We start from the raw sequence: 22,285 nt of genomic DNA, 5'->3' as shown, positions 1-22,285 counted from the left end.
AGAAAGCTTATAGTAAAACTCACAGTAGATTGGAAAACACAGAACAGCAGTTGTGGTAATAAAAATTAAAGTCATGCTACACATTTACAAACTCAGATAAGGAAATTAGAAAATGTGTGAATATACAAGCTAAGGTGGAGGTTGTTGACAAGTTTGTAAAAATAGTGTAAGGTTTAGACTTTAGGCTGTTTTTCAATGCAACTGAAGGACGCTGGTTAGGTTCAGCACCCTGGCCAGCTCCCAGTGCAGGGTCTATTGGTCTAAGATGGAGTCAGGAAGACACCATCTGTTCTTTGTATTGATAAATACTATCCCACAACCTAGAGTGAAGTCGGTGTAACAGAGTCAGTGCATTAGACTTTTGCTGCTGCCGGGTTTGAGGGTGCCTTATTTGGGGTGTGGGGTTTTTATTTCGACCCTTGGATCCTTCACGGAGGAAGGCCTTAAAGCCTGCCTAGGCTCGCCAACCAGAAAGTGCTCTGAGTTCTAGGGACTGAAGAAATCTTTACTGGCTTCGGGGGGAGGGGGAGGGGCTTTATTTCTACTTAAATAGTTGTAGTTCGTGATACATACATACATCAGTTCCTTCAGTTATGATGCATTTGTACTTTACAGCGGACACAGGTGCCGTTAGTTGCTGGAATGGTGCCCTTCCTCCAGACCCCACATCACAGGTGTGAAGTCTGAACTGGAAGATGCATCTTTCCTTGAAGGTACCATCTTGCCAAATTCCTCTGAAAGCCTGCTGAAAACCTGCTCTCCGAGATGGTCAGAAGTTACCATTGGCTTCTTTATTTTTTCCTCCTCTACCCCCCCCCCCATAAAAAACTTTTTGTCCCCGGGAGGGGCAGAGAGGTCGAGGCAAGGACAGGTGGTCTACAAAACAGGAGACAAGGAGTGCTGGCGGGGGGGTGGGGGCTGAGGGTCAAAAGTAGTGTCGCTCCGAGGCTTTGGGGGCGCTCCGTGCTTTCCCCCCTACAGGCCTTTGCAGTCGCCCTCTCCGCTGCGGACACTGGAGAGTTAAGCCAATAAACACGTAAGCGCCGCTCGCTCCCCAATCGGCAAGATGCCTCTCCGGCTTTTGGCTGCATCGACAGCTTGCAACACTCGGCATCTTTTCTGGAGGCGCCTCCTTCAGCGGCTGCAGATGGCATCCGGCTGCGGGCTCAGGGCTCGCAATTGATTCTCGCCCTTGCCCACCTCGGGTGCACACACGCGCCTCTCCCTTCTCCTCCTCCCCTCGCGCTCCTGGGTCTGCGCCCAGCTCGCGCTCGCCCGGCGGAGGAAGCGGTCGCGGCGGCCGAGGCTGAGCAGCAGCGCGCTCTCTCTCTCTGACCTAGGAAGAAGAGTCCACCGGACAACCGACCCTCTGCTGTCTCCAGCGCCCTCCAGCCTTTTGCATTCCAAGCCGAGGTCTTCAGGGACACCTCCCTCCCAGTCGCCACCATGCTGGACCCTTCGTCCAGCGAAGAGGAATCTGATGAGATCCTGGAAGAAGAAAGCGGCAAGGAGGTTCTGGGCTCGGCCGGGTCCGGAGCGCGTCTGTCTCCCAGCCGCACCAGCGAGGGCTCGGCCGGCAGCGCCGGGATGGGGGGCGGCGGCGCCGGGGCCGGGATGGGCGCCGGCAGCGGTGGGGGTAGCGGAGCGAGCAGCGGCGGCGGGGCCGGGGGGCTGCAGCCCAGCAGCCGAGCCGGCAGCGGCCGGCCCTCCAGCCCCAGCCCGTCGGTGGTGAGCGAGAAGGAGAAGGAAGAGTTGGAGCGGCTGCAGAAGGAGGAAGAGGAGAGGAAGAAGAGGCTGCAGCTGTACGTGTTCGTGATGCGCTGCATCGCCTACCCCTTCAATGCCAAGCAGCCCACCGACATGGCTAGGCGGCAGCAAAAGGTAGGTGCGCTGCGAGGCCAGGGAGCGGCGCCCGGACGTCGCCAGGCGGGCGGGGCGAACAATGGGAACCGGCGGCGCAGCTGGCGAGGAGGAGCCCTGGAAGGTGGAGACCGCGCCCTGGCACTGGGGGCCGGTGTCGCCGCGGCCCAGCTTGGCTCGCCGCAATTCGGCTCCGCCAGCGCGGAGCTCCCTAGGATGTGTCAGGGGCCTACAGCACGGTGCGGCGCACACGAGCCTCCCTGCGGGGGAGCGAGGCGGGAAAGTCCCGCTTTGTGACCTGTGTGGCGCGGGGAGTGACTTGCAGCGGGCAGCGCCCACAGAGGCCTTGCTCGCTTGCGGGGTTGCTTGCGCTCTCCCGTGGCAGCGGCTGCGCTGCGCTCTGGCCCGCCCTCCGGGGCGTGCGCTAGGCGGGCGCAGGCTCCCAGCAGGTCCGGTCGCGGGTCGGGAGCTCGGGCTGCGCGGGACTCTTGGGGCAGCGGGCAACCGCAGGGGCAAGTGGAAAAAAAGACAGGTCTGGAGGCGAGGCTTCCCGTGACTCAGCCAAGGGCGCCTCCTCGCAGCCTGGTCAGCTGATTGCCACCTAGGATAGCCTAAGGGTCCTCTTGACCGCGCTTTCCTCTTACTTGGCTTCTCTCCAACCCATGTTTCCCTTTCCTCATGGATCCCAGAGCAGAGGCGCACCTGGTGGGTCCTTGTGCCTGGGTCAGCACCTCCACCATACTCCCTTTGACCCTCTTCTCCTCCCAAGGTGACTTCTCTGCCACCTTCTGGCTCACCAAGGATCTCCAAGCCTGGCTGTTACTGGCTTGATAAGGTGCAGCAGCAAACAGCTTGGCTTCTCGATTATAGTCATCAAAAGCTTTTTGTGTCTGAGGCAGGGGCAAGGCCAAGCCGGCTTTGAACTGCTTTTGACGGAGTCCGGGGAACATTACTATTCCCAACCAGAGAAAGGAAGAAGAGGAGGAGTGGTCACTAAGGGCTGAGGATCTTTGGTGAGGATAGCCAGGAAGGGGTCAGGAGCCCAGTGGCAGTGAGTTAGTGAAGAAAGTCAGCGTTCTGTTTAGCCTCTGGGAATGACTGAAGCACTTAAGCTTGCATGAGGTCAGTTGAGCCTAAAGGCCATGGGTTGTTCCAGCTGTAACCCTATCAAGGTTGAGATGGGTTTCTTCAAATAGTGACTTCTACATTCTCCCATTTACGTCTAAATTACATGTTACTCCAGTAAGGTGTTGGATCTTTCCATATTTACCTTGCATCCTTATCTCAAGGTAGCACAGATTGCTCTGTTTGCTTTGCTTGCATGTGTACACACACCACCCAACACTATCTATCTTAGCTACAATAAGCTTCGATGACAGTTTTATTAAGTCAAAAAGAATCATTTCAGATAGACATACACACTACTCTCCACCCCCATCTGCACAATGACCCCTTCCGAGGCCTTTTGCTTTCCAGCTGTATTAGAGAGAGAAAAACATATCCTTAGAGAAGTAAAATTTTGATACATTTTTTAAGGTTGAATGTGGCTCTACATAGCCAGCTAATCTTAATTTCTGCTTGGAATTATGTTAATTGTCTTTATAGTGTGGGAAATGCTACCTTCAAAATCTCAAGGACTGTATTCCCCAAAGATGTCCTAGCCTTTCAATATGCAAACTGTTTGACTTTAAAGAAAATGAAACAAGACCTTCCATTTATCTGCCAAAGGCTTTGTAGCTGTGTCCTTTAAACAGATGCTTAGGTCAAGCACTGGGAGAAAGGAAAAAGTCTTATCAGCTGAGGAAGGCCATCCTGAGACGATTTCCCCCAATGTCACTGCACATTTCACCTCAGTCCATCCAAAGCTCAGGGGCAAGCCTGTTTTTACACATGACCTTTTCATATCACAGAGACTCTAGGACAGACTGATAATGCTGGGCTTCTGTCAAACTATTTTTAGGTACTGGAAAAACTGTTGCTAAATATACATCCCAGCAAAATAGTCCCAGGATTAGTGGCTACCCTGGGAAGAATATATACATATACATATATTAAGTAAGTGTTCCCTGTTGCTTTATCTTTTACTGTTTAATGCACTCTGGAAATGATGTTCTTCTCTCCAGACTCAAAGTTTTGAAACTCTGTAAGTAATGAAAAGGTTTTCATACTCACTGTGGTAAAATTTAGAGAAAATAAATTAAACTGGTAATTTAATATCAGTCTGGATCCCTATATAATGCTTGTGAGCTAAAGGTAAGCTTTGAACGGACTGGGAACAAATGAACCAGAAAAAGGCAGATGGAAAGACAAATTCAGAGATCAGGATAGAGCAATGCAGAAGGCAGAAAGAAAGAGAACTGCATACAAAAAGGAATTGTGAAACAGGAAAGGAGCATATTTGAGAATACAGTGTACCTTCTGAAACCCAGGAGTCTACATCATGCAGACTTCAGGTGTCTGCAATGTGCAAGACGTTCCACTTAGACCACTTTTCAAACGTCTCACTTTATTTTTAGAGCAGTTTTAAGTTAATTGGAAAACAGACGCAGTTCTCACATGCACCAAACAAATCTCCTACATTGTTAATCATTCAGAAGTATGATTCATGTTACAAAGTTACTAGTAAAGTCTATAGTTTTGTCTAAATTTGTTTTCTGTTCTGAAACCATATTCATATTTGCTTTTGGTTTGGTGATGCAAAGACTCAAACTCAGGGCCTTAATGGGCTTGTCCTTGCATCCTCAGTCCCTGAGATCATTGTTAGTTCTTTTGAAAACCCTGGCATAATTACCAACATCACTCTGAAACTCAAAAGAGCTTTAATAATTTGTCTAAAGCACCATGTAGGCAGATAAAAGAATAAGCATTGAGCCAAGGGGTGGTCTGATTTCCAACCCTTTATTCTGAATAGGAGACACTGGCCAGAAATAGTCTAACGTGTACAAACAGGAACCTGGCACCCAGATACCATGTCATGTGTCCATCTTTACAAAAGGGTGTTTCTACTTGCCCTCAGAAGGTCTTCTCTTCCTCTGAACACCAATAAGATAGTCAAACTTGAGCATAATGAACACAAAATAAAAAGAAACCTCCCTTAAAAAGAAGGGTCCAATAGCTGAGAGATCTACACACTATTCTGTTGTCAGATTTTCTGTTCTTTTAACATTGTTCAAACTGAAAGAAAAGGTACATTAGCTCAGGAGAACAAATGAGAAAAGGCAGAGGGAGAAGATAATGCTGTGTGGACAATACTGATGTTTAATTCTCCTTTACTGAATGCTTGGGCATGCAGCCAATCTCTTCAATGTAAAGAAAAGTCTATAAACAGACTATGTGAAAAATATATTTATTATTTATATATTTTGTCTTCATTACTACATATTAATGTGATGTGCTTTTACTGACTGTGTATGACCCAAACCAAAAATTTCCCTATGAGGCTCTCGTGATACCAATCCAGTAACTCAAAAAATGCCAACAGATCTTTGCTTTTTCTCCCCCTTCTTCCTCAGAATGGTTAAGCAAATACCTAGAGTTGGCAGGGCAGAGCTGTACCATCTGTTTCTAAGTTACATAGTAATGGTGATGGGTGGCTACCTCATGTGAACCAGCTACTTATAGGCACTGCTAAGGGAATATGAAATCAGGCACTGTAAACAGTGATGTGTAATATTTAGATCGACAGGATGATTTTAATTAGGTAGCCATTATTTATAATGCCTGGATTACAGATAGCCTCATGTAGACCTTTTGTGTGCATAAACATATGTGAGTGACCCCATATGTATGTTGTATGTATGCATACATTAGTGCACATGATAGTGGAAAGGGACAGTCCAAAATTGAGTCTACTTTAGCAGAACTATTTTATTTAAGAGGACTGTATCCTTGGTTGAAATGTGTCTTAAATTGAAACTCTTTCCTACATGATTCAGCTTATATTGTTCCATGAAATTATGGCTACCATTGAGCCACATTTTGCTAGAGAGATTCCATCTCTGTTGTTTACTTACTTTCCTTTATTTGGGCATGTTTCAAAAAAAAATGTTCACAAAATTCAAGACCCAGTACCAGTTAACTCTGTATGGTCATGAACATCTTAGTGATTCCTTCATTTCCAGCTTTAAGTACCCAGATTGCTCTACTATTCAAAAAATTTAATCTTTGCCCTGCCAAAGGAAAACATGATTTTCATTTTAAATAAAAACTACTCTAATATTTCAAGATAACCAACTGACTGTTAACCTAATTTCCTTCCAGCAGAATTATAACTTTATCAGGAGAATAATTAAATTATTTAAATCTGCCTTTTGCCCCTGCTCCCAGTCTATTTGGTGCAGTAAGAAGGAACTACTTATTATATGTGGTCCTGGCATGGACTGCCCTCTGAAGATGCAGACTGTAGAAAAATAATAAGGTGTCCTTGCCTCGTTACATACCTAAACTAACCTTCTGCTACCCTACAACCGGACTTAAGAACAAAGGAAATTAAAGTTTTCATTCCTGAAGATTCGTTCCTATAAGGTAATACACGTCAAAAAAAAAAAAAAAAAAAAAAAAAAAAAAAAAAAAAAAAAAAAAAAAAAACTCAGAGATCTTTCCTCTGAAAAAGCAAATGAATGCCACATCTGTAACCTATCACATTGACTATGACAGAGTTTAAAACCGAAGCTGGGATGATGGAGAAAGTGATACCTTAAAAATAAACCCTAAGCAAGGGAGCAGACACTCACTCCAGCAAGCCCTCATCTAGGCTGGGCAGTAGAATTTGTGGTGTAGTTTGAAAGATAGTGGGCATAGGACTCAAATAAGTTGAGAGAGGGATAGAGTTTATTAGAAGATGTTGGTTGCAGGTGCTAAAGAAGGGGAGGGGTGGTGTCAAGCTCACTCAGATTAGCTTGATACTGGGGAAATCTTCGTGGTAGCTGTGCACTAGGGTTATAGCTTATAGAATTTTCAGACTTTTTCTATAGTGGGTACAAGAAAATTCTAGTTTTAAAAAAAACTAGAATGTACTAGTCAGAGGAAAACCTTGAGGTAACAAGAATGTAGAAAAGAATCACTAACACTGATAGATGGATTCAAGTAACAGAAAACCAACTTAAGTAACTTAATCAAAGCAAACCATTAAGCAGAGATTAGATTTATCAGGGCATGTAGTTAAAAGGCCTGCTTCAGAGGTAATTGAAGGCATGACTAGTTCCGGGAATTCAGATGACTTTGCACAATTTTTAAAAACTAAATAATGTGGAGTATATATTGAAACTACTGTCTGAAGGCAAGTGTAAAACTAATGGGTCATAGATTCTAGGCAAGTCTATTTCTAGGGTAAGTACATCTGTCATTTGCAGCAAGAGGCAGGGCACCTTTAGATAATTGCTCATTTCCTTTAAATATAATTGTTGATTGTTCCAGAAAATGTAGTTGCTCATTAGCAAGACATAAAATCCTTTGAGCTTGGAGTTGGCATGTTTTCATGTTATGAAATAAGGCACTTTCCAAATAATCCAGGGTGTTGGAGATAAATTCAATCTGGCCAACTATGCAAGTCTTCAGATGAGGGTAGAAGACAGGCTACATAGGAGATTTTAAGCTGTAATTTTAACTTGGAGCCAACCCACAAAGTTATTTTGTCTATGAGCCATTTCCCCTGTTTTTAATTAGTCCTCAGCTCTTATAACTCCTAGATACTTCACAATTAAAAATTTGAATTTCTAACTTTGCTTTTGGTTAATGCCATGGCAACACTAGGACAGATTTTTTTTGTAGATTGATAAAAAAGCAATACAAAGAGATTCCTCTGCCATCGCTTAAACAATAGAATGTGCATCACTTTTAGTTATGGCAGAACAGCAGTGCTCTGCATCTTGCCAAACCCTTTTCTTCTTTATGTTGCATAGCGGATCCCGATGGCCTGACCCTAGCCCCTGGGCAGCATTGCTGAGAGACAGTCTGGCACCGGGAACACCATGTTCCCTGTTTCTGGCAGTGGTTCCTGTTTTCTTGTTAGGATCAGAGTCATCATTTCTGCAGAATTCAGGGCTTGATGGTCAGCACTATCTTATTAATTTTTATTGGTCAGTCCAAACCTATAATAGAATTGCTTCTCTGTTTTTATCAGATAATAAAGGAGGGAGACGGCTGATGGTTAGTCTATTCATATCTCCATGGACAGTAAGGACAGTGGTTAAGAGCTTAAACTCTGAGGCTTGTGACTATTTCCTACCTGTAGCAGTCAGTTATAGACTCTGTGATCGGCAATTTATTTATTCTCCCAGAGGTTCAGTGTATGAACCAGCAAAGTAGAGGGTGGTAGTTGTACTGTCACCTTTGGGTTGTTATAAAAATTAAGTGAGATAATATAATGAAGTTCTTAAAACTCAGGCATTTGGTTAATGTAAAATAAGTATTAGTTCTTGCACTAGAAAAGCTCATGTATGTGATGTATGTACAATTGCATGCACACACATACAGCATCATTATTTTTATCTGTAAGGCTTATGAGAATTAAAATATGTGATGTATTTCTGCCACAGTAAGGGATGTATTTCTAGCTTCTATCATCAGCAACATAACATCTAGAAAAGCAGGTAGCTGTCATTATAACATCTTCTACAAACTAGGTGGAGCTAAGCATGCCATATATCTCTGTCTTCCTTTTGCCAAGATGTTTCACTAATTTTATTAAAAGAAAATGGATCCATTTCTCCAGCTTAACCCACATCCTTTGAATATGTGATTTGTTAAATGACTAATGGTAAGCACACATTAATGAAAAGACTTACTTCATGTGTAACAGTGTCTGAGGCCACTCAGGTGGCTTGTGGCAGGACTTTCAGAATTCCTTCTTCTCCTTGTCACCTTTATTCCCCATCTTATGTTTTCTGTCATTCAATAGGACACTTAATTTCATCAAGTCTTGATATTTTGTTCTTGATACAAATAGCTCTTTTATAACTGTTGGCTTACCATTGTAGTATCAAACTGTTGGTATCACTAATGCACTTATAAAGAGTAAATTCTAAGCATATGTGGCTAATATTAAGTGCATATATATGTTCATGTATTTAGGCATGAAAGACTTACAGGGACAGACAATGTATAACAAGCACAGTTATAAAGTCCTCCACATTCATACTCTTTCATTCCGTAGTAGTACTCAGGTGGTGAACTATGTGACCTAAATTAAATTAAATTTTGTAGTCTGGTGGCTATGTGACCTAAGTTACTTTTCATGATGCTGTGAACAATTACCTTCCACTTATCTGAGAAATGATGGAGATGGCATACTTAAAGCTGCCCTTGGAGCTGGGTAGTCATAGTGGAGTCCATGGGGATTTGAGGCTATGGCAATGAGAGCATGAGGTTGCTTGTTTACATCTCAGCCAGTCAAGAATCAAGACTTGAGTCAGAGCTAGAGTAGGACTATGACCCATGAGGTTCCCTGCCCCCCCCACATCTTCCTAAGAGATGCACCACCCATCAAAATAGTGCTACCATCCAGGGACCTACACTTCCACATGTGAGCCTGAGGAGGGCATTGCATGTTCAAACCATAACAGGTCCACTCGCCAGTCACTTCTTCTTTTGTAAGATGGAGAAACATTATCAAGAATTGCAAGAGAAAGCATAGCAAATGCTTACAAATCTTTTTATATGGGCCCATGTTGAGGAAATACTCACAGTAGCAGTCATCATAGCATTCATCAAGTTTAGTACCCCCTGCTGGGCGGTGGTGGCACATACCTTTAGTTCCAGCAGTTGGGAAGTAGAGGCAGGCGGAGCTCTTGTGAGTTTGAGGCCAGCCTGATCTACAAAGCTACACAGAGAAACCCTGGGTCGGGAAAAAAAAATAGTTCCCCCAAGGTTCCTACACTGTTTCTTATTGCTGTAACCTTCCCAGAGCTGGTTCTTATGCTAAAACATCCAACTCCCCTTTCTTCTCTGATTCACTCCTATTTGCACTTTAATTAACTCTAGCATTAGCTCCTTAGGAAACCCTCCCAAGCCTTTACATTGGGCTAACTCCCACCACACTCTGTGATATGGGTCATTCTACCTGTGTACACAATATTTAAATTACTGTGTTGTGTGCCTCTCTTCTGCCAATGAGAACATTTATTTTTCTTCCATTCCTTGCCTATCAAACAATGTCAGGCACGCAGAAAGTCCTTGTTGAAATTCTACACCAACATTCTATTTCCTAGCAAGTTTTCAAAGGCAAGAGGCTAAGGACTCTGAATTCTGCCTATTAGAGATACACAACTCTATTTTACTTTTATGAAATAGGTAATCAATTACCAAAGAACTTCAAGTAATTTATTTCAGAGAAGCCTGTTATCATTTACCACCACACTTGCCTTGTTTATCCTGAGAGCTGACAAATTTTTAAATCCTCCATGAAGAAAAGTCTTTTGAAACAACATAAAAATTATAGATTTCTTACAACTGTCGAATTCCAGTTAAATCTCAGTCAGTATGATGTGTGTTTAAATGGACACAGAAAACTAATAAGTGCTGTGGTGAATGTGTCTGTACTGGGTATATGTTTTATGATTGGATGCATCCAACCTGCCATTTCTGAAGAAAAGGAAAAGGCAGTCAACAACACTATAGTGACAGTTGTAGAGTTGCCAAAGTTCTGGGATCTGTAAGTTCTGTATGTTTAACATAGATAAGTATATTTATTTTGGCTACATTTAGGAGACTTAGGAATTACTTTATCTGTTCTTTTAGTGTAAGTTATCTCTTCCAGATTAGGTTGGATTATGAATAAGTAATAACTTCAGGACTTTTGCATATTGGTATAGTAATAAGAATATTATAGGTATGAAATGTCTATAAAGGAATAAATTATTTATGGGTATGGCCTCTTTCTGGTTAAATGAGAAAATGTTCTTTGCTGTTTCAATACTTTCATTTTAACAAGTGTGTGAAAGGTTTTAAAAGTTATTTCTATGATAAAGTCCACAGGTATTTCCATCTGCCAACTATTCTGAAATTGAGAGGTGGGTAGTATGCTGGTGCTTTTCATTGTCACAAACTGGAATCACCTGAAGGAACTTCAGTTGCCTAAATCACAACTGGCCTGTGGGCATGTATATTTGACATTGTCTTGACTGCCAAATGATGTACAAGGGCCTGGGCCATCCCTACGGGTGGTGCCATCCCTAGGCAAGTGGTTCTGGGTTATATAAGAAAAGTCGCTGAGCATAAGCCAGTAAGCAAGCCAGTAAACTCCTCTATGGTCTCCATGTTCCTGCCTTGCCTTCCTTTGATGATAGGCTGTGAGCTGTAGGCTAACGTAAGCCCTTTTTTCCCAAGGTTGCTTTTGTTCATACTGTTTCATCATAGCAACAGAAAGCAAACAAGAATAGGGAGGAAAAAGATCGTGTGTGTGTGTGTGTGTGTGTGTGTGTGTGTGTGTGTTGGCACTGGTTGTGTTGTTATAGTATTTATTCGTATTATTTGTGAATTATGCACATGAGTTTGTAGGCATATGTACCCAGGAACCTAGACATGCATATTCAGAGGCCTTAGAAGGACATTTCTACCTTATGGCCATGAGATAGTATCTCTCCCTGAAGCAGAAACTTACTGTTTCAGCTAGGCTGCTCAGTGAGTTCTTGGGATCTGTGTCTCCATCTCCCACCATACAAACTAGGGTCACTGGCACCTTTAACATCCTGTATTTTTATGTGGATGTGATTTCAAACTTGGGTCCTCATGTTTACAGAGTAAACACTCATTGCCATTGAGTCATCTTCCAACAACCTATGAAATGGAAACATTTTTTAAAGTTGTTCCAGGAGCACATGCTAAGTTACAAACCCTCCAAAGGGTGTAACGCTTTCAAAAAGACAATGGGGTTTGACAAAAGTACAGAATGGTTCAGGCAATTGACTGTGCCACTTCTGAAGGCAAAAGGAAAACAGTGAAAATTCTTGCAAATAATCACGCCTTCTGTTGCCCATGTAGAAAAACAGCCTTTTGGTGTGGATGGTAGGCATGGCGTTGTTTAAGCAAATGAGTTGAAATGTAACTTGAATATCTACTTTGGCGATCTTTCTGACAAGTATAGCAACTGTTGTCTATAAGACAGTGTGTCATAACATACTGTGTTTAAAACATTTCTTGGGGGCTCTTCCATATTCAATTTTTGTTTGTTAGACATCATCAGACAATGTTATACATTGTTTTGAGCCACTTCTATAAATAAGAAACTCACTGGATCCTGTAAGCAAAACACTCAAAGGCATTTTTAGACAGCCCTCCTCACCTCTTGTAACCTAGCAGTCTGACTAAGACATTGGAGTGTGCCCATATAGAAAAACTAGTGTAAGGCAAAACGTGGTGAGTTCACTTTATTAGTGTGTGTGTGTATACTGGCACATGTTGCTGTGGCATGTGTGCAAAAGTTAGAAGATATTATCCAGAATTGGTTCTCTCCTTCCACAATGAAATTGAATTCATGTTATCATGTTTGTGTGCCAAAAGCTTTTATCCGTAGCCATTCATTCCATCAGCTATAATTTTTAAATATTAGTTTTTTCTCCAGATACCAATTTCGGCCTTTGATATGGATTATTATGTCTCCTATATGTCTTCATATAGGAAAGAACTAATTGAAAACCTCACAATGACTTTAATGAAAGTAACATACTACTTGAAGATGAGTCTGTCCTAATTCATTATAGCTGGTGTCCTTATAAAACGGGATAATTTGGACCTGGAGACATGCACATTGGGAAAATACTCTGTGAAGAAGAAGACAGAGAACAGAGTGCTGCTTCTACAAGCAAGGACCATGGAAAATCACACCCCAAATAGAGAAGCTAGGGCAGAGACACAGAGCAGATCACTCCTCACATTTCTGAGGAGCAATCTCTCCCACTACCATGACCAGCATTCTTAAAGGCACATGGCTAAAAAGCTTAGTTAGAGCAACCCTTACTAATACAGCCCTCTCCCAACGTATGTCTCATCTTTGGCAGCATCAGTACTAACAATGACATTAGCCACCCAAATCAGAACATTTCCAATTCTCCTCTCTGTCTCCAATACAGACCTTTGACCATTCTGCCAGTACTGGATGTCCAGATGCTTGCATTAACACTGCTCAAGGTCTGGATGCAGACTGTTGGAAGCCTGTGGATGGCTTCTGGTGATTTATGGTGAAACAAGTAACTATCCTATGGCTTTTCCTATGAATTATCCTATGGCTTTTCTCTTGCTAGAAGGCCTAAGAGGATTTTCAGTCAATTTGGATGCATTTATTTGAAACATATTTTAAAATATTTAGTGATAAGGCTTATACACTTTGAGTGTAAGTACTTCATCTTGACCACAGCCAATAACATGTAGCCCACTGAAGGCACAGATCTACAAGCCACTTATAGAAAACCACTTCCCATGGCATTGTCCCTAGATACCCTTAAACCACTCAACAGTAACTGTATTTTCTCAACCAGATCTTTTGCTTCAGTGTTTTCTGCTTGACGAGTTCCCAGTGGTGCTGTGATACATCTAAACTGTCCAAGGCAGAACCATGCAACCCAGCTTTACATCTCTACTATGCTCATCCTCACCACTATGTCCTCCATAGATTCAGTTGATACACCTTATTTAATTATTCATTTCTTCCTCCCTCCACTTTCATTTCATAGTTCATGGGCCTACTTTGAGACTTCAAGTTTGCTTACATGCCTGGTTGTATGAACCTTTTGTTTTGTTTACTTTTCTTTTTCCTGTGATTGAAAAAAAAAAAAGCAACTCAGAAGCGAAAGGATCTATTTCAGCTCACAGTTTGAGGGCATGGACTATTATGGTAATGAAGTCATGGTGGGCAGAAATTGAGGCAGCTAGTCATATTGCACCCACTGTCAGGAAAGAGAGAACTAAAAAATTATGAATGTTGGTGTTCAGCTAGGATTCTTCCTTTTGTGAAGTCCAAGATCCAAGCCCTTGGAATAGTATGACACTCCTCCAGGACAGGTCTTAGCCCCTTAATTAGCCTAATCAATAGAATCACTCATAGGCATTTGAAGGCCAATCTAATCTAAGTAGTCCCTATTTGCTGTGCCTCCTTAGTTATTCTACATCAGTCCAGTAAATAATTGTCATTGACCATCACACCTGACTGCCCTCTGACCTCCTATCTTGTCCAAATATCACACAGCTACCAGAGGAACTTTTTCTGAAACACAATTTCCAACGTGACCAGAGTTCCTTTGCAGCTTCCTATTGAAAACACAGGATAAAACCTGAATTTATTTGTATTCTATCACTCCCTTTCCATCCATCCTCAGTTCCTACAGTTTTCCTGCATGTCACTTTGCCTATGGCCATTTCTGAACATTTGTGTTCACTTGGGTCTCAGGGTCCTTTGCACTCTTGTATGAAAGTCCCCTCCTCTCACTGTGACTCTTACAGAGATGATGACACTCAGTTGTTAAAAAGAATAGTGAAGACTTCAGGGTGTTTACTTTGTGTAGCCTTTGTTCTGGATATTTGCAAGGCTTATGCAATTTATTAACTGTACACTGCAGTGATTAGTCATCCCAATCATACAGAGGTGAGGAACTAAAGTAGTTAATAAATTTGCCTGGGTCACACATTTAGTAGACAGCAGTGTAACTCAAGCCTGTGTGTGTCACTCTGTGCTCTATTAAAAACATCCAACCATTGGGTCCATGAGATCTCAGTTTTTTTCCATCTTTCCTTGGCAGAAATCACTCATTTACTGTATCCAGGTGGAATCTGGCAGTCCTTGCGCAGAACAGGTGCTCAACAGTCAATGCTTGCATCCATGTTCGTTTATGGAATGGTCATATTTACAGCATGTTTCTTAGATTTCATTCACCAAAAGAACCCTTTGCATAGGTAGAACATGAATTGTGAGTCCCTGTCTGGTAATGGACCATCTCCCTAGCAGAAACAGACTAGAGAGAGAGAGAGAGAGAAAGAGAGAGAGAGAGAGAGAGAGAGAGAGAGAGAGAGAGAGAGAGGAACTCAAATGTCTTCATGTGGTGACAAAAGGTCACAGATTAGGTTTGAATGTAATACTTAGTACTTTACAGTTTTGTGGGGAAATTTGGGGAAAATCTCATGAAATTATTCCCTATATATAGAAGCAATATTTATGGGGCACTTCCTCAGAGCTGTTGTTGATCCTCAGCTTTATTTATTTTTTTTTTACCATATTATTAGCTTTTCTGTATTTGTCATCACGTGTAGAATTAGAATGCTCATTTTCTGTAAACCCTACTAATGAGAAGCAATTTATATTTACATGTAAATTCAATGATCAGGGCCCTGATGCAAGCTTTCTTCTAAGCAACCAGTGGGAAACCATGATCAAGTTAAGCCAACCCCAAAAGGGCACAATGCTACAATAAGGACATGTGAATACCAGGTCCACAAAAGGACATAGGGAGGCCTGATTTATGCTGTAGGGATAGAGTCTGTCTTAGTTAGGGTTTCTATTGCTGTGAAGAGACACCATGACCACAGCACTCTTATAAGGAAACATTTATTTGTGGTGACTTGCTTACAGCTCAGATGTTCAGTCCATTATCATCACGGCAAGGCAGCATGCAGGCAGACATGGTCCTGGAGAAGTAGCTGGGGGTCCCACATCTTGCAGGCAACAGAAAGTGGTCTGAGACACTGGACAGTATCCTGAGCATAGATGAGACCTCAAAGCCTGCCTCTACAGTGACACACTTCCTCCAACAAGACCACACCCACTCCAACAAGGCCACACCTCCTAATAGTGCCACTCCCTTTGGGGGCTGTTTTCTTTCTTTCAAACTATCCCAGGCTCCTTCCTAGAGAAAGAATTTATAAGAACACCCAGCCATAATAAAAGTGTATCTCTGCCCCACTGCCTTGTGATTCCATCCTGCTATGGAATGCCTAGGCACTGGGGAACAGAGTACTTCTCCTCTGTGTTTGTCACTGCCTCCCCCCCAAGTCTGGTGTTAAGTGGTAAGATTGGTGAAAAGTTCTTTGACCAAGTCTGCTAGTGATAAGACCACTTCCTTCTTAATATTAGCTGGTCTGATCACTAACAAACGTGGTCAATGCCAGCCCAGCCTTCCAAAATTCCAATATAAAATGTAGGCCTCCTGGGAGAGCAGGGAATTTGGGCCTAAAGTAAGATCCAGACGCTCTTGGGTCAACAGGTCATATACCATCTTAAAAACTTCAGAACAAGTTGGTGCCTATCAGAAGGTCACCTGAAGCTTCCAGAAAAGGTGAATTTTGAGCTGAGAAACAGGGAGGATCTGGACACAGGGAGGCAGAATAGATGTCCTTGGGAAAAATATGAGCAAAAGCACAGAAGCCAAACAAAACTTCAGCAAAGAATACTTAGAAATCTTGTGACTAAACAGACAAATCAGAACCAGAGAACAGTCACACTGAGCAAGACATGGCTTTGCCAGTTGTCTGTGTCTGGTAGGGAACAGGGTGACTGAGAAGATGCATATGCCTTAGTGACTCCTATGGCACAGAATTGAAGACAGACAGAGGATCTATCAAAATTCACAGGCTCCCGGGATTTCCAGGTGGAGAATGCCCTTGCTGTGGGTGCTTTGTTTTCCCATAAAGCTTTAGGGCTCTAAACACATGCCTAGGGTCTTATTTTCAGAGGACATTCCCAGCACCAGCATTTTCTATGACAGTCAAAATAACTTTCCTAGGGTCAGCAGATGTCCCATGTGATCTGCCCACTGGCAGAGGAGAGGAGGAGTTCTTTCTGCTCTTCTTCAGGCAGGCTGGGGACTGCTATAATGATTCAGCAGCCTAGGCATTCAAAAAGAACAGACTGACTGGTTAAGCTTGGTCTTCATTTAATTAATCAGAGGCATGTCCTCCTGCCCCAAGCAGCACTTCGAAACAATCCTGGCTCAATACTGAGTCCAAATAGCTCTTCATGTTTTTTTGCTCTTGGTTTCTCTGAAGAGAGCTCAAAGCTCTCACTCAGTCAATATTCAATTAGGATTTGACTCAGAAGCCCGTGTTGGCTTCATAGAGGGCATCACTTGAATTTTCCATATACCTTCATTTGTTACAGTAATAAAACTAATCCATCATTTCCCCCCAAATAACAAAGGATGATTCAGCCTAATCTAAATATTATTCCAAATTAACTGTCTACTTCCTTATGATTTGACAGTTAATGACAGCAAGGGATCAGAGTGTTTTCTTCCCATCCTTGTGTTTCCAGCAGCCATTATTCAGCATTACCTTTGTCACTGAGCTATAGTTTCAGAAAAATAAAGAAAAAAATCTTTGACCCCAAGGATTACAAACATAATCCCAACAAAGATTTTCTACAGCGTTGAAACATAGATATCTAGAGAATGCAGCTACTTCTTTTGACTTAATTTATGCCAAATTAACTTGCTTCCCTGAAAACCAGATCCCTTCTGGCAACAGTGATATGAGGAGATATTTGTATCAACCTGGATCAGAGTTTATAATGTTCTGCAACCCAAATCTCAGCAGCTGTACATACTTCACTGAATTGAAGTAAATAATTTGAATATACTCAGCATGGTCATTCCACACAGAAAGAAAGCCCTTTAAAATGACCCAGTAAATCTACTGCCTCACTTTGAAGTAATATATCCACTTTAGCTAAAAGTAATATTTGTGTTACTTCATAAGAATTTTTGCCTATTAAATGAAGAAAATGTTACCAGGTCATTGAATATAAAATATTGGTTTACCTTCTAATTGCCTTCTTAGCAAGTCTTGTTATAAATGTATCAAAACTAAAAAAAAAAAAAAAAAAAAAAAGAAAAACTCATGCTTTTATATTTCCTTCCCTGGTACTGAGACTACAGGCACATGTGATTTGTGTAGGGATAGGGATGACCCCGAGCATCTGGGAATGTTAGAAAAACACTATCAATGTTCCATCCTCAGAAAGGCATGTTATTGGTGGAAACCCTACTTTCCTTCTGTAATTGTTTGAATTGTTTGGGATTTTACACAATGAAAGAACTTCCTCGCTTAAAGATTATGAAATCACTCAAGCATTTTCTACTACTTGTATTCGTTTTTTCGGCTTTACATTTTGAACTCATCTGAAATTTATATTTTAATTGATAGAGTTAATAGCTCGTGGTATGATTTATTTTCTTTCTGAATGTTTTAGCATCATGGAGTAAGTAATCTTTGTTTCCAGCATTCATAAATAACTTCTTCATAAATCTCAACAAATAATTCTGACTAGTTTGAGGGTTTAATTTTCTTTGTGAGATGGAGTTCCCTTAAATAACCCAGGCTGGCTTAAACTTTGAGTCTTCTTCCTTCATCCCTTCTTCAGCCTTCCAAAACAGCAAATTGCCCCACCCCTCCCCACCCTGCCATCTATCTGAAGCAAAAGCTATTCCTTCTAACTTTTCCTTTGGAAACAGTCACAAAGATTTCACTGCTGTTCATGGATGGCAGGTACGGGTATCTATTAGTATGCAGTTCCTTACATTATAATTCAGAATATCACTAATCTTTTTGCATTTTTAATTTTGAAAAATTGTTGTTTCTATTAGTTTAAAATAAAATTTCATTCTGATTTTGATTAAAATTCAATTGTACCCATCTGTGTGTGTTTGTGTTTAGTGTTTAAGGTGTGTGTGTGTGTTTAGTGATGGGTGTGCATGTTTAATGATTTGTGTGTGTTCAGTGATGTAAATGTTTAGTGATTTGTGTTTAATGACTGTGTGTTAAAGATTGTGTCTTTAGTGATGTGTTTAATGATTATGGGTGTGTATTTCTGTGTGTGTGTGTGTGTGTGTGTGTGTGTGTGTGTGTGTGTACGTGCAACATGCATGTATGCAGGTCAGACAACAACTTTTAGAAAACAACCGTTTCCTCTTCTCCATTGTTTAGAGTCAGGTTACCTCTTGAGTACTCCAGGCTGGCTGGTTAGTGCTTCTAGTGACTCTCTTGTTCTCCTACAGTCACCGAGGAGAGCTGGGCTTGCACGGACACCTCACCGGCTTTTTAAAGGTTCTGGGGTTACCAGGCTCATAGTAAGAACTTTTACTCCCTGAGATAATCCTCCAAACTTTAAATAAAGCTAATGTCATTATGACATCATGTCCCTCTATCCAGAAATCTGTGTTGTTCAAAGTTGTTCATGTTCTAAGTTATTTTATTCTTGAATTTTTTTTAAATCCTTAAAGTTGCTGTTAAATGTGCTCTCAAGTAAAATACAATATTTATTAGACTATTTCTTCTTACTAACTGCCTCCTTAACTAAAACTTTCTGTTCCTTCCTGAAAACATAGGATCTGAGGGTTGATGGCTACTCCAAACAATCTGGCTACTGGCACCTCCCTCAGCTGAGGTATATGTTTAGAATAATTGGACTTCCAGGTTTGTTTGAGCTAGCTTTGGTAACTGTAATGTAATTTCAGTAATTACAACCCTGTAATTCAATCACATTTTGTATAACCTAACTGTGATTGGGAAAAGTAAGAAAAGCCCTTTTTTACATTAACAAGTCAACTGATATGACCACATTTAGAAAACTAATAAATCATAGCTGGTGGAACTAGTAAAATCTTGAGGACAAGGATTTTTGAATTTTTGTTGTGTTGGCATTGGAGATACAGACAGGAAGCCCAGCTCTCCACGGTTACCCCTGTGGACTGAGGAGTTCCCCTAGACATTTAGAAATCTCCTCTCAGGTCACATGGGATTGGTGGCTTCCATGCTGTAAAGAATTTCTGAGCAGCCAGCTCAAGGAGCAGAGTTGGCATTTAATGGAGGTGTTTTTAATATAGGTTTAAGCACAGGGTTAAGAGAAAGACAGAGGTGATTGAAAGAAAGACTGTAGGTATCTTGTCTATGAACCTGTATTGGTGGCCACACTCCTTTGGGTATGGCTTCAGGCAGACATTGAAAGAGGAAAGCTTGAGGCAAGGCTTCTGTTTGCAAGCTCTTTTTCTTGGGTCAGCCAATCTGGTAGGAAGGGCAGAGAAATGTTCCCACTTTTCTTTGTATTTTTCTGTGTAAGTGTTCCCCAATAAACATCCATTTATCATTTATCTTGGGCCTAGTGAAATCATTACATCAACCATCGCACCAATGCCTTCAAAAGACAAACATATGAACTTCTCAATGAAGAATCATGGAAGTAAGAAATATCAAGATGTGGGGACAGGCTCCTCAAGGGAGAAACTCAGCTAACTGAGTTTAACTAATTAATTAGTTTAACTAATTAAAATAATAATAATAATAATAATAACAACAATAACAATAATAATAATGTAGTCATAGAGAACATTTGGGCTGAGCTTGAAGTTTATATTTAGGTTAAGAAAACTAAATGAGGGATGGGAAGAATGGGGAGGGGGATATCTCAGTGGTTAAGTACACTTGCTGCTCTTGCAGAGGATGCAAGTTCAGTTTCCAGTATGCACATGGCAGCTCATCACACTGTATTTCCAGTTCCAGGGGAGCTGACCCCCTCTTTTGGTCTCCAAGAGCACCATGTCTAGAAGTAGTCACTTACATACACCCAGGCAAAACATTCACACACACACACACACACACACACACACACACACACACACACACACAATCTTAAAAAAAACCAACGTAAACTCAACGCTCTTATTTGTGATTCTCAGACTTATCTGAGGAAAACACACAAGGTCATTCTAGCACCTGGGTCGTTGGTCCTTTCCTGTGGAATATCTGCATCTGATGTAACTGCTAGCCTTAGATCAGCCTCTATAGGCTGGTGGCAATTGTGCTACAGTTCTTCTTTTCAGATGGCAAAAGGCTCCAATCTAACCAGGGGAGGGGCCATTCCCTTCCTTGCATCTATAACTTCCCCATCTCTTCACTCTGCATCTGGACATACTGTCTCATAAATTTTCGGGGTTTCCCCTCTATTTTAGGAGTAACACCTAGAAATTATTGACCATCTACTATTATTTTTAACAAGGGCATGAGTGAACCCATCTATAATAGCAAAACCTACAACTAAAGCTAGAAAGGGAATAATTGTAACTTGTAAATAAAATTAGGTACCTGTTACTTTGTGATTTATCTGTTTAACTAAATTTTACAAAGCCATCTCTAAAAATTGCCCCCATGATTGCTTTGGGTAAGAAGAATGCTACCATATTTTTATGTTTTCTGTTGGTATACACAAAATAGAAATTAAACTATATATCTAGAACCCTAAGAAGTTTTAAGAAATGTTTTGTGTTTTGAAAAAAATCACTTATGTCAAATTAAAATAATAAATTGCTTACTACCCATAATTCTCTTGGCTATCAATTATCCTTAGAATCAGTTATGACAGGGCAACATGATGAATAAATGTAAAAAACTTAAATCATGATAATTTTATTTAGTCATAGTTTAGAAGTTATTAATAAATAATTGGAATATATGTCTAGTAAAAACTGAGGGTTCTCTAATAAAGGAAAATTTCTGTGCTGACAACTAAATAACATATCCTATCTGGCCTGATGGCTCCAGAAGAAAGCTATTTGCTGCTAAGCATAATGGCTTGAGTTTGGTTCCCAGAACTCAGATAGGAGGAAGGAACTAACTTTCAAACGTTGTTCTCTTAACTTCCACACTGATGCCATAGCAAGCACATACCCAACCTCCACAAAGTCAATAAATGTTTAAAAAAATAAAGAAAATATTGAGTTGAGTAAATAGTTCTACATTTGAATCATTGAAATGAAAATAACAATATAAGACATATCCAAATTTTGAAAAACTCAAGTACCTGCTATCCTTAATTCCATTTAAATTTTATTGTTTGCCTCCTTTGTGAAGACTTTATGCACAAAGGAAAATGTTTTCAGATTCTGTACAAAGACTACATAGTGGGAAGGTAGAAGTCTACATTCTTATACCTATGTAGTTCTAGTCAACAAGACATGTAATCTTTTGTAACCTAGGCCATTCCCAATTTGGTGATATTTTTCACTCACACACCCATACAGGAAATTAGCATGTTAGCCTCACATACCACTAATACTCTTCCTACTGCCCTCCATATGCCTTGGCAGTGGAGAATACCCAGCTCAGCAGGCATTTTCCAGCATCCTATATATCATAAATAAGAATGTTCTCTCGGCCAGGCAGTGGTGCTTCACACCTTTGATCTTGGTCCTGCCTCTGCAGTCCTATAAGTACAAGTGTGTTCCATGCCCTGCTGGCTTGTACATTCTTGACTCGTGGTATGCATTTAGTGCAATTTTGACAGATGCTTCAGACTTAATCTTTTAGAGTTGTATTCTATTATTAGGCAGATAGTTCCTTTTCTTAAAAAAAATCTCCATTCAGAAAGAGATGACAGAAGTGGCCATGGTTACAATGTTTTCTGTGTATGAACCTTTCTTTCAGGGGTTTATCCTGGAAGCAAATTTTGGCAGAT

General features: G+C 41.2%; 1 protein-coding gene across 12 annotated transcripts in view; it reads left to right on the top strand.

Annotated features, from left to right (window-relative positions):
• The first annotated feature begins 1,439 nt into the window (after positions 1-1,439).
• Positions 1,440-22,285, top strand: part of Cadps (calcium dependent secretion activator) — a 439,844-nt gene continuing 418,998 nt past the window's right edge. For all 12 annotated transcript variants that reach the window (XM_051206877.1, XM_051206873.1, XM_051206871.1 and 9 more), the window contains exon 1: positions 1,440-1,881. In XM_051206877.1, the coding sequence (XP_051062834.1) occupies positions 1,447-1,881 (435 nt within the window). In that variant the 5' untranslated portion in view covers positions 1,440-1,446. The remainder of the gene's footprint in view (positions 1,882-22,285) is intronic.

Source organism: Phodopus roborovskii, unplaced genomic scaffold, assembly GCF_943737965.1.
Source record: "Phodopus roborovskii unplaced genomic scaffold, PHOROB, whole genome shotgun sequence".
NCBI classification, from domain to species: Eukaryota; Metazoa; Chordata; class Mammalia; order Rodentia; family Cricetidae; genus Phodopus; species Phodopus roborovskii.
The sequence above is the reverse complement of the archived record's forward strand: the minus strand, read 5'-3'. Positions and strand labels throughout refer to the sequence as shown.